Source organism: Saprolegnia parasitica (assembly GCF_000151545.1).
Source record: "Saprolegnia parasitica CBS 223.65 unplaced genomic scaffold supercont2.91, whole genome shotgun sequence".
Lineage (NCBI taxonomy): Eukaryota > Oomycota > Saprolegniomycetes > Saprolegniales > Saprolegniaceae > Saprolegnia > Saprolegnia parasitica.
The window spans coordinates 55,044-66,237 of record NW_012156485.1 but is presented as its reverse complement, the minus strand read 5'-3'; the positions used below and the strand labels follow the sequence as shown (position 1 = coordinate 66,237).

Below are 11,194 nucleotides of genomic sequence, written 5' to 3'. Positions count from 1 at the left end.
GACTCGGGCGTCTGCGTGTCGGCCATGAACGCGTGGATGTTGTTTTCGAGCAAGACACCGCCGACGACGGCCTTGAGGTCTTCGATCCAGACGTAGCTGCGGGCCGCGGGGCCGCGGATCTCGAGCGAATGGCCTTCAAGCGTGAGCTTGTCGGTCGTCAAGACATCCGGAAAGATGGTCGTGGCCGGCGCGTCCGCACCAAGCGCACCGGCCCATGCCTTGAGCTTGTCCGCGACCGTCTCCTTGATGTGCTCGACGACGGGCGCCGTCGCCACGATGGCAGCGTCCGGGAACGCGGCGTGGATCGTGTCAAGACCAAAGTAGTAGTCGGGGTCGCCGTGGCTCACGTAGATGGTTGTGAGGTGCTTGCCGCTGGCCTTGACGAGGTCGACGACGGCCTGCGCCTGGGACTTGCCAAACTGCGCGTTGACGAGGATGGCGTCCTTCTGGCCCGTGACGAGCACGGACGAGACGGGGAAGATGGCCTCCTTGCCGGGGTTGTACGAGGTGAGGTTGAGAGCCGAGTCGCCGCAGTAGGTCGTGGCGGACGTGGCGGCGGCGGCCATCAAGGTAAGAAGGGCAGAGAGAGGGTTCATTGTGCTTGACAACAAGTAAATTGAAGAATGAGCTGTTGAGATGCGATTGCCGAGGCCGCCGTCGATTGCCAACCGTTATTCTTGGGGTTAGCTTCCTAACCGTAGGGCATCACCGCTCACCATAGGACCGTGAGTAGCATCGTTCAAATGAAGACACGGTCGAACACGTGCGGAGCGCCAGTCTTCCGTCGTCGTCACGGGAAGGAATGTCTCTGGCTTTGGTACGGTGTGCAATTTTGTGTGACTGCTACAGCGGGTGTCTGTTGTGTGACGTTGTCTCCTTCGTACTGTATGCGTGTTCTTGTGTCGGCCTAGGCCAATGGACCAAGTTGGATCCAGCTCAAGGATGCGCTCGACGAATGCTCTGTGTATGCGCTTGACAAGTAGTCAAAAACCAGCCTTTGTCGTCGAGGCAACAATAAAGACCCGTGCCGGCAGTGACCTGGACATGCGTTGATGCGAATGAAAACTACGGAGTATTGTACATCTCGGCATGGGATAGACTTGATAACTCATTACACACTAGAGTATTCGATAAATCTCTGTCGCAAGAAACCACGAGTCCATCGCCGAGATCGGTATTGGCATCTTGAACCACACTTTGACCAAGGATAAGCGGCCATAAGATCTTATCTTCCTACAAAGTATCTTGGTATTGATAAGCTTCAATCTGTCTTCTGTTCTTAGTCATCTCACTGAGAGCTATATCGCTTCGTGGACGCCACCGATCAATGAGTCAAGGCAGTGATCTTTCTCAAGCGGACGTTTCGTCTCATTCAATGGTATCAGCACAGTAGCATCGAAGAGCCAGATCGTATCAATAATAGTGCGCGAATACGTCAGATCTTATTTCTACCAATTTAAGCAGACCCGGAGAGCACTGTGTTATTCAACGTAAGCTCGCACTACAATCCACCCGCGTAGCTTTGGCAAAGGGTCCGTTTTATCGAAGCTTGCGTCAATCTTCTCTTTTTCGAGCGTTCGTTTCGCTCGTCTTCACTGTCAGTGCGAAAGGGTATTTCGAACATATGTTGTCACATGTCTTCCGTTGAACGACCCGACTCCACAAGGACAAGAGTGTCGCGCGGCCTCGGCAATCGCATCTCAACAGCTCATTCTTCAATTTACTTGTTGTCAAGCACAATGAACCCTCTCTCCGCCCTTCTCACCTTGATGGCCGCCGCCGCCACGTCTGCCACGACCTACTGCGGCGACTCGGCTCTCAACCTCACCTCGTACAGCCCCGGCAAGGAGGCTATCTTCCCCGTCTCGTCCGTGCTCGTCACGGGCCAGAAGGACGCGATCCTCGTCAACGCGCAGTTTGGCAAGTCCCAGGCGCAGGCCGTCGTCGACCTCGTCAAGGCCAGCGGCAAGCACCTCACGACCATCTACGTGAGCCACGGCGACCCCGACTACTACTTTGGTCTTGACACGATCCACGCCGCGTTCCCGGACGCTGCCATCGTGGCTACGGCGCCCGTCGTCGAGCACATCAAGGAGACGGTCGCGGACAAGCTCAAGGCATGGGCCGGTGCGCTTGGTGCGGACGCGCCGGCCACGACCATCTTTCCGGATGTCTTGACGACCGACAAGCTCACGCTTGAAAAAAAAAAAACTCGAGATCCGCGGCCCCGCGGCCCGCAGCTACGTCTGGATCGAAGACCTCAAGGCCGTCGTCGGCGGTGTCTTGCTCGAAAACAACATCCACGCGTTCATGGCCGACACGCAGACGCCCGAGTCGCACACCGAGTGGCTCGACGCGTTGGCCGAGATCCAGGCGCTCAAGCCCAGCGTCATCGTGCCGGGCCACGCGATCGTCGGTGATGTCGCCGACATTGACTCGCCCGCGTTCACGGCCAAGTACATTCGCGACTTTGACGCTGCGACGGCTACGGCCAAGAACAGCACGGACCTCATTGCGGCCATGAAGGCGTTGTACCCCAAGGCCGGCAGCGTCATCAGTCTCGAGATCAGCGCGGAGGTCGCCAAGGGCGAGCGAACGTGGCCGTAAGCTTTGAGGGGCCACTACAGTCCTCGTCGAGATGCAGTGAGAGAGACTTTGAAGGCGTCATCCTATATCATTGTAAATCCTACATATATCATGTTTTGGTATATACTTTTTGGAATTATCGGTGTTGTTGGCGGTGGTGGTTACAAATGACAACCTGTCCATTGTTTGGCTAGGTTTATTCATCCTTGCTTGGAAGCAAAGGTACCGCAGCCAAACGTCGTCGCGGTATTGTAGTCGGGTGCAAGGATACGTGTATCGCATCCGAGTGCTCCTGCAACGCGTCGCGGATGACGCTACGCTTACGTACTCGCGGTGATATTGCGATCGCGCTTACTCTAGGTATGGACCGCTGCGAATGTCCGCGCCGAGCGCTCCCGAACAATGTGTCTTGATCCATGGAGCGAAACGCGCAGTGTTCAAAATGCCTCGCAAGCTACCCATGGTTCCGTACACGTCGCTCTCAGCAGCGGCGCTCGAGGCGCTCCAGTCGCGCGACGAGACGACGCTCTTCGTCGCGTTGGTGTGTCCGTGGGCGCACCGCACGCTCTGGACCGTCTCGAAAATTGACACCCCAGTGCGCGTGCTCGAGCTAAGTCTGGATAATATGCCGACGAGCTACCTGCGCCACTTCAATTCCCACGGGTCGGTGCCCTTTTTGCTCGCGAACGGCCGACCCATGCTCGACTCGGTCGACATTGCTAAGTACTTGGATGCGATGTTCAACAACGGTCACCTCGCTGCCAACGACGACCGCTTCGGCGCGGCGGTTGTGCAGCGCGCCGAGGCGGTCTTTGATGTCGCCCCGACGTTTGCCTTTCTCCGCAACGCGGATGCGTCCAAGAAAGAAACGCTGCAGCGCAAGATGCACGCGAGCCTGGCGCAGCTCGAGACGGTCTACGTTGAAGATGCGGCCGCGTACCGCAGCCGCGGGCCGTACTTGCTCGGGGATCGGTTCAGCCTCGCCGAAATCTTGATCTTGCCACTCCTCTTCCGCTTCAACTTGATCGCCAAGCACTACCACGACACAGAGATGCTGGCGCTGCACCCGGTGCTCGCAGGCGCGTTGGCGGCAGCGACCGCGCGACCTGCGTTTCAGCGTGTGACGCGCGAGCCCGAGATGTACTTGCGTGCGTTTGCCAAACTCCGAGCGCGCCACTAACTTGCCACTTGATAGAGTGCGATATGTTGGATAACCCATTGTATCACAAATCGACAGACTTTGTCGACAAATTGGTCGTCGAACTGGTTAGCGTTGGGTTGATAGGAATCATAGCTTAACAAAGTTTCAGATTCCGAGGCCCTTGTTAGACTCGTATAATAGTCTACAAACGCTTGTGTGGTCCTTGTAACTTGTGCACAAGAATTGTGTTGGCTTGTGCTAATTCGACCTGCGGCGTGATGCAAGAATTGTGTTGGCTGTTGGCTTGTGCTAATTCGACCTGCGGCGTGATGCAGCAAGCTTTTCGGTGGTGACACGGAAATGACGTGGCACACTCACAGCATCGCAAATGATCCGGATCCGGATACTAGATAGCATCGTGGTATGACGCTACATGATTCGCCGCCGGGCTTACGACAGCACAGTCGAGACGTAGTTGTACGAGGAACATCCCCGAGTTCTTATTTCGTGGTACTTCGGTCGAGAACGAGTCGTACGTACACTGTTGAATTTCCCTTGATGTTGACATCCATCGACTACCACACACTCTCGCCGAACGAGCTCGAAGCGCTCAAGACGAGCAACGGCCTCACGCTCTTCAATAACACGGTGTGTCCGTTGGCGCACCGCGCGCTCTGGACCGCCGCCGAGGTGCAGGCGCCGCTGGTGCGCATCATCGAAGTACCCATCCACGCGGCCATGCCCGCCAGCTACATCGACAAGTTCAACCGGTTTCGGTCGGTGCCATGCTTGCTCGACGACGGACTTGCCGTATACGAGTCGATGATCGTCGCCCAGTATTTAGACGCCAAGTTCAACGACGGCAAGCTCTTTGTTGCTGACGACCCGGCGGGTGCCGCGCTGTCCAACCTCGTAGTCGCCAAATTTGACATTGTCCCGTCCATCTTTGCGTTTCTTCGCAACAAGGACGCGGCCAATGACGACGAGCTCCAAGCAATTATGCTCGCCGGCGTCGCGGGCCTCGAGCGCATCTACCGGGAAGACGCCGCGGCGTTCCGTTCCCGTGGCCCCTACCTTCTCGGCGACCGGTTGAGCCAGGCCGAGATTGCACTAGTGCCGCACCTCTTCCGCTTCTCGCTCCTTCTGCGCACGTATCGGAACACGGAGCTGCTGCATGCGTGTCCGCTGCTGGCGGCGGCCCTCGAAGCAGCAACCAAGCGGCCGGCGTTTCAAGCGGCGACCTGCAAGACCGACGTGTACCTCACTGCCGGCGCCAAGGTCGTCGGCTCGTAAATCGACTCTCGATCGCGCACAATGCCAGCCATGACTTTTTGTTCCATAAAGAATACCACAAAGAAACCACAGTGCACAATAAAGTCAAATGTTGGGAATGCTGCCGCTCCGGCCCTCTTCCTCGTACTTTCCATGGGCGACGTCGCGTCTCGACTCGACCGACGCTAGCAGTCGTAGCAACGTTCAGTGCATGCGACAGAGGCTAGTCCATCGCCATGTACTGTGCACATTTTTTTCTTTGTTAAAGACAGTATACTATGTAACAACGTGTGCGCGAAGGTGTGTGCATGCTGGTTATCATCGCAGACACAAGGGAATATGCGGCGAACGAGTATGCGTTCTGAGAGGTCTTTCGTGGCCGCTCATTGGTGCAGGGCCGGCGACGGCGATTGATTTCGAGAGGTTTTTCCCGTTGGCGTCAAGCTCAAATCTCAATTACGACCATGAGTGGTAAAGGCGACGCTGCGGCCAAGAAGGCCAAGTCCTCGAAGCGCAACTCCGCCAAGGGCGGGAGCCGCAAGTTCGTCACGAGCTTCGAGGAGATGGAGGCCCGCAACAAGGTCGAGGAAGTCAAGCAGGAGAAGCGCCGGGCGCGCCGCGACGACGACGAAGACGGCAGCTCGGACGAAGAGGGCGGCGCCGACGGCGAGCTCGACGTGGTCTTTGAAGAGGCCGAGGAAGAGAAGCCGGCGGCCGACGCTGTCCGCGCGCCCAAGCCCAAGGGCGTCCAGTCGCTCATCCAAGTGCAGAACCCCAACTTGCAGAACGCGTCCAACAAGGTCATGAAGGCCAAGGACATGGTCGGTGACGCCGAGCCGCAGCAGCTCACGCGTCGCGAGCGCGAAGCCATCGAGAAGGAAGCCAAGGCCGCCGCCTACATGAAGCGCCACTTGGCCGGCGAAACGGTACGCGTTATCCTGCGCCATCATCCGCCATCTAACGCTGTTCTAGGCGGAAGCCAAGAAGGATCTGTCGCGCCTTGAAGAGGTCCGCAAGCGGCGAGAAGACGCGGCGCGCCGCAAGAAGGAAGAAGAAGAAGGTACGACGATATGCAACACAAGCCATCAGCGCTGATTGTGTGCGTGCTCTAGCCGAGGCGGCCAAGCAGACGAAGGCGGCCAAGACCTCCAAGGCCAACGACGGTACGTTGTGCAGATAAACATGTGGCTGTGTCTTATGCGCATGCACAGATGAGATTCTGGACGCGCGCGCGATCAAGGCGCTCAAGCCCAACGTCTTGAAGGACAAGCTAAAGGAGCGGGGGCTCTCGATCCAGGGCCAGAAGAACGATCTCATTCAGCGCCTCATCGACTACGAAACGAAAAGGCTTTGTAAGAGACGTACTATCTACCACGTCGACTCGTTCTTATGGACTGTTCCTGCCTACTAACTACCAACGTGATGAACGTCGGGTGCATGACCACTACGCAGCCGCCGGTCTTCCCAAGGCATTAATAGCATATGGCACTACCGCCCCAGCGTTTGAAAGCCTTGCAGCATGGAGGAAGAGCTTGTGCGCTTGGCAGTGCCATGCATTTGAGTGCCATGCCATGCTGGTAGAATCTTTCTCGTACAGTATTTCACATGCACACTAAAATGTTTTTCTATAAATAGTGTTTGTATAGATCCCAGCGCCCTTGACCCTTTCTCTCGCTACAGAACTCGCACGATGACGCCACATAGCATTGCGTGCTCCCCAACATGTCTTCTATTATGGTACCAAGTACGAGCGATTTTCTTTTCAAACATGATTTGGCCGATCTCGCGACGCGTTCTCGCCTCGGTGCGCCCTCACGCGGCTATTTTTGTCAATATGTGGTTATTAATGGTAGATGCCATAAATAATGTCTCGGTCGCTGGTTACTGCGCCACGGACAACGCTGCCGACCTTACTCAGCGATGCTGCATCGTCTTTCGATGGATAAACTACTTATACGGCGCTGCCTCTCTGCAGGTTGTCTACTGAGTGCCAGCGCTGCAACGACCGGCCCTACTACGAAGTGGCGTCGGTGCAAATTAATGTACGGCGCTTGTTGTGAGTCGTGATATAGTGTGATTAAATTTCTGGATTTAAAGCACTTGGTTTTGTATGTGCTTTAGTATGGAATGTATTCTAGTAATACCTATCACGTTTTTCGAAAAACGCACGCGTTAAACCTCGCGGCGACGAAGGGACTTCTAGATTTGGTGGGGTGGCAGCATTGACATGAACGCCAACGCGGTCCAGCAGCAGATGCTCAGCGCGGTCTCGGAGCGCGTTCTGGAGACGCTCGAGGCGCAGGAAGCGCGCTTGGACATGCAGATCAAGCAGCTCGAGACGATGGAAGAAGACGACTTGGACCGGCTCCGCGAGCGCCGGCTGCAGCAGATCAAGGCGGCGGCGACGCAGACGCAAAAGTGGAAGGACGCGGGGCATGGCGAGTACACGGAGCTCTCGACGCAGCAAGAGTTCTTTGACGTCATCAAGGCGAGCGAGTGCGTCATCTTGCACTTTTACTCGGCGACCAACGCGCACTGCCCGCTCCTCGACAAGCACCTCCGGACGCTGGCCGAGTCGCACCTCGAGACCAAGTTTTGCCGCATGAACGCCGAGAAGGCCGACTACCTCGTGCAAAAGCTCGGTATTTGGATGATTCCGTGCGTTGCGCTCATCAAGAACAAGAGCGTCGTGCACATGCTGGAGGGCCTCGACGAGCTTGGCGGCACGACCGAGTTTTCGACCCATTACCTCGCCTACTTTTTGTCGACCAAGAAGGTGCTCAAGTTTGATGGCGCGCCGCCCGAGTCGGTCACCGACAATGGCCACGCGAACACCGCGCCCAAGCAAGGCCCGATCAAGCAGTCGGTCTTTGACTACGCGAGCGACGACGACGACTACGACTAGAGGAACATGACAACAACGAAAATGGGTTTTGCCAGCGGGTGCGATAACTTAAGGGTTGTTTGGATGGAGTAGTTGCCGGCGGTACGCGCGCTGCTGGGCGCGAATGTGCTGCGCGCTCTCCTTCGTGTCGATGTGCTCGAACGCGACCTCGCGCCACTTGGTCATGTCGGCGCCCCACGTTGCCCGCGCCGTCGAGACCGCCTCGGCCTTGTCCTGCAGCCCAAAGCTGCGCATCTCGCAGACCGATGGCAGCGTCATTGGCAGCGGCGCGGGCCCAGCGGCCGCGATCGTTGTCGTCGTTCGCTGGCGCTTGCTCCGGTCGTCGGCCATGCCTCGTCCAGTTCCAGTGGTCGTTTCTTGTCTGGCCCGGGACATGCCATTCACGACACAGCGATTGGCTGAAACTCATGCCGTGAACGCATCGTGATTGGCTGGTAACGCTGTGTGGCGCGAATTTGGCGCCAAGCACGAACGTTGCCTCGCCAAGAACCTAGTCGGAGCAGTACTTGATCCGAAGGAACTGGCGGAGGAAGGAACGACGTGGGCAGGCTGCAGCTAGCAGCATGGCTTGAGGTAGCACCACTGCAGGAAGTACCTGTCGGCTACGGGTAATGTGCATGCAGTGAGAGAGCGCGTAAGGATGGGTGAGAAAGGACGTACATTCGGCAGAGATGTTGAGCTGTGATAGCCAAGCTAGCACGTCATCGTCATCGCTCGTGCAGCGCTCATCGCCGCGCGTATATGTGTCCTCCAAGAGGTGATGAATCATGGTGGCAGCTTGCACTGCGATGTCGAGGTCGACGAACGTTTTTTTTGGTCGACTCGTATGCTCGGCAGTACCATGGACACAATCCCAACACAACCCGCACGCACGTCATTGAATAGGATTGATGAGGGTATTACTGTACATACCTGCCAACTGCGAGTTTGACGACCGCCTTTCCCAGGTCATGGCCGCACCGAATCGGGTCTTGTCCCGTGCTCTCGGCCATGTCGGGCAGGAGGGTTATCAAAAAAGACGACGAAATGATCGTGTAGCAGCTGTGTTGGAGTATTACTAGTACTCGATGCCGGTACCAATGCCTACGCCGACGTGAGCACCGATGCTACAAAGCGAGCCATGTGCAACATCAAATCGGCCATTTGATTGGCTGAAATGGGCGTAGAGCGTTGCAAACGGCCAATCAGGAACCGGACCATCAACGTCATTCTCGGACTCATGACCAGCCTGAGCAGCGGCAGCGAGACCTTTGCGCTGGGCCGCCACGCCGCCATCGTCGTCGCGACCGAGGACGCGCTCGAGATAGCGATGGCCAAGAAGCCGGTCCTTCGCCTGCTCTGGGCGGACGTCCTCGGCGCGAGCACGGGCCACGACACGATCGGCGCGACCTGCAGCCTGCCCTTGCTCATCCACGTCGTCGAAAAGACAAAGAGCGGCAAGCGCAAGCTGCGCGACGTGGTCTTGACGTCGTGCGGCGAGGCCAGCAATGGCATTCACCAGCTCGAAGTCGACAAGTGGGTGCGCATCATCCAGTACTTTGCCAACCCGTGCCGGCCGCTGGTTGGATTGCCCACGCTCGACGCCATCATGCAGCACCCGCCCAAGCAGCGCGTACGACCACCAAGTCTTCTATGACATTGGTGCTCATGTTGTCGGTGTGATGACGTACTACTAGACGTTTCTTGTGCTCATCAACCCCGTCGGCGGCACGGGCAAGGGCGAACACATCTACGGCAAGGTCGAAACCATCCTGGGCCTCGCCAACATTCGCGTCGAGAAGATCGTGACCGACCGGCCGAAACACGCGACCGACGTGGCACGCACGCTCGACGTATCGAGCTTTGACTGCCTCGTTGTCGTGGGCGGTGACGGCTTTGTGTACGAAGGTCTATTTCTTGGGACGACGGCTGTTTTCTATTCTCTGTCACTCTAGTCGTCCAAGGCTTGATGCAACGGCAGGACTGGGCCACTGCGATCCAGCTGCCGCTCGCCATCTTGCCCGCAGGGACCGGCAACGGCTTGGCCAAATCGATTTGTGATGGCGCCAACGAGCTATGCACGCCGGAAAGCGCCATGTACCTTGCGGCGAAAGGCCGCCCGCTGCCCCTCGACGTGGCCACCTTGCGTAGGTGTTGGCGATGAGGCTGCTTGTCCTATATGACCAAATACGTAGGCAATGCGACGACCACGAGCTATCTTTTGCTTTCGCTCACGTGGGGCTTCATGGCCGAAATTGACCATGACAGTGAGAAGTACCGCTTCTTTGGGGCCCAGCGGTTCGTCGTCGGCACGATCGTCAAGCTGATTGCGCCCAAGAGCTGGCACGGCACGCTTTCGTACCTTCCGAGCAGCGACGAGGACGAGCCGCCGTACGCCGACACGAGCGTGACACCGACGCTCTTGCCCGCTGTGGGCGACCCCGTGTCCTCAAATTGGACGCGTCTCGAAGGCGACATGAGCCTCTTCTGGGCCATGAACGTGTCGCACGCGGCCAACGACGCCAAGATCGCGCCCAGCGCGCGCCTCGACGACGGCTACTTGCACATTGTGCTCATGCAAGGCAAGGCGTCACGCACCGAGTACGCGAGCATGATGCTCGGCATTGAGAAGGGCCAGCACGTACACCAACCAACGGTCCAAGTGATCAAGACACGGTACCACCATGGCATGTGCGTGGCTATATTGGTCGAGCGGACATTCGTAGGGCCTTTCAGCTCGAGACGCCACCAGAGAACCTTCTCATGGCCGACGGCGAGCGCTGCGATGGCGGCCTTTGGCAGGTGCAAGTGCACCGTGGGCTGGCCCGTGTCATGGGACTGCCCGCGCCAAACGAGTACAAGTAAGATGGTATCGTACGTTTTTAAAATGGCAAACATGGTCTGTGAAGAATTGTGCGCCTTGACGTGGGGGATGTGGTTTCTGCAGTGTGTACTTGTCGATTGAAAATGAGGAAATCCAGTCGCTATCTCCATATGCGCGCTATGACGGCCAGCTTGATATGTCTATGGTGTGGCGAAGGTTTGCGATGAGCAGCATGTTCGACGGCTTGATCTGTGGACCCTTTCCCCATGAAACCGTACGCGTGTAGGGTTCAAACGCCACTGAAAACTCGATATTGATAGGTGTCCATCCCGTTTGAATACGAGTCGGTCACGGGCGAGCCCGCAAGAGCACTGCGATGGCTTCGTGTCCTAGCTCCTCGGCCAGCATCAGTGCCGTCTGGCCGCTCTACCGATCCAACCATTGTTCGCTTCGGTTCGGAAATTGGATGCGCCGTACCTGGTTGTGC

At 57.3% G+C, this 11,194-nt stretch overlaps 8 protein-coding genes across 8 annotated transcripts in view; 6 read left to right on the top strand and 2 right to left on the bottom strand.

The window, feature by feature from the left end:
- Nucleotides 1-566, bottom strand: part of SPRG_21143 (hypothetical protein) — a gene marked incomplete at both ends in the record, with an annotated part of 1,463 nt that extends 897 nt beyond the window's left edge. Inside the window, one exon of the mRNA XM_012352065.1 lies at nt 59-566. Within this exon, the coding sequence (XP_012207455.1) occupies nt 59-566 (508 nt within the window). The remainder of the gene's footprint in view (nt 1-58) is intronic.
- A 1,173-nt stretch (nt 567-1,739) lies between these two features.
- Nucleotides 1,740-2,607, top strand: SPRG_12359 (hypothetical protein; the record flags this gene model as incomplete). Its single annotated transcript, XM_012352026.1, has 2 exons — nt 1,740-2,171; nt 2,218-2,607. The coding sequence occupies 2 exons, from the start codon at nt 1,740-1,742 to the stop codon at nt 2,605-2,607; spliced, it is 822 nt and encodes a 273-aa protein (XP_012207416.1).
- Nucleotides 2,608-3,028: 421 nt separating this feature from the next.
- Nucleotides 3,029-3,766, top strand: SPRG_12358 (hypothetical protein; the record flags this gene model as incomplete). The annotated part of the gene is made up of 1 exon (XM_012352025.1): nt 3,029-3,766. One exon carries the CDS (start codon nt 3,029-3,031, stop codon nt 3,764-3,766), a length of 738 nt encoding a protein of 245 aa, XP_012207415.1.
- Nucleotides 3,767-4,275: 509 nt separating this feature from the next.
- Nucleotides 4,276-5,097, top strand: SPRG_12357 (hypothetical protein). The gene has a single exon (XM_012352024.1). The coding sequence runs from the start codon at nt 4,286-4,288 to the stop codon at nt 5,018-5,020; it is 735 nt and encodes a 244-aa protein (XP_012207414.1). The 5' UTR covers nt 4,276-4,285; the 3' UTR covers nt 5,021-5,097.
- A 366-nt stretch (nt 5,098-5,463) lies between these two features.
- On the top strand, nt 5,464-6,410 carry SPRG_12356 (hypothetical protein; the record flags this gene model as incomplete). Its single annotated transcript, XM_012352023.1, has 4 exons — nt 5,464-5,925; nt 5,972-6,059; nt 6,112-6,162; nt 6,211-6,410. The coding sequence occupies 4 exons, from the start codon at nt 5,464-5,466 to the stop codon at nt 6,408-6,410; spliced, it is 801 nt and encodes a 266-aa protein (XP_012207413.1).
- A 785-nt stretch (nt 6,411-7,195) lies between these two features.
- SPRG_12355 (hypothetical protein) lies at nt 7,196-7,943 on the top strand. The gene has a single exon (XM_012352022.1). The coding sequence runs from the start codon at nt 7,227-7,229 to the stop codon at nt 7,902-7,904; it is 678 nt and encodes a 225-aa protein (XP_012207412.1). The 5' UTR covers nt 7,196-7,226; the 3' UTR covers nt 7,905-7,943.
- Nucleotides 7,927-8,279, bottom strand: SPRG_12354 (hypothetical protein; the record flags this gene model as incomplete). The annotated part of the gene is made up of 1 exon (XM_012352021.1): nt 7,927-8,279. One exon carries the CDS (start codon nt 8,277-8,279, stop codon nt 7,953-7,955), a length of 327 nt encoding a protein of 108 aa, XP_012207411.1. The 3' UTR covers nt 7,927-7,952.
- An 811-nt stretch (nt 8,280-9,090) lies between these two features.
- Nucleotides 9,091-10,799, top strand: SPRG_12353 (hypothetical protein). Its single transcript, XM_012352020.1, has 5 exons — nt 9,091-9,516; nt 9,581-9,791; nt 9,839-10,030; nt 10,079-10,559; nt 10,610-10,799. The coding sequence occupies exons 1-5, from the start codon at nt 9,124-9,126 to the stop codon at nt 10,746-10,748; spliced, it is 1,416 nt and encodes a 471-aa protein (XP_012207410.1). The 5' UTR covers nt 9,091-9,123; the 3' UTR covers nt 10,749-10,799.
- Nucleotides 10,800-11,194: the final 395 nt, after the last annotated feature.

Coding starts and splice junctions, on each gene's coding strand:
- SPRG_12355 (XM_012352022.1), top strand. CDS start 7,227: ATGAACGCCAACGCGGTCCAGCAGCAGATGCTCAGCGCGGTCTCGGAG.
- SPRG_12353 (XM_012352020.1), top strand. CDS start 9,124: ATGACCAGCCTGAGCAGCGGCAGCGAGACCTTTGCGCTGGGCCGCCAC. Junction 9,517..9,580: donor AGCACCCGCCCAAGCAGCGC/GTACGACCACCA, acceptor ACGTACTACTAG/ACGTTTCTTGTGCTCATCAA. Junction 10,560..10,609: donor GTCCAAGTGATCAAGACACG/GTACCACCATGG, acceptor GGACATTCGTAG/GGCCTTTCAGCTCGAGACGC.
- SPRG_12357 (XM_012352024.1), top strand. CDS start 4,286: ATGTTGACATCCATCGACTACCACACACTCTCGCCGAACGAGCTCGAA.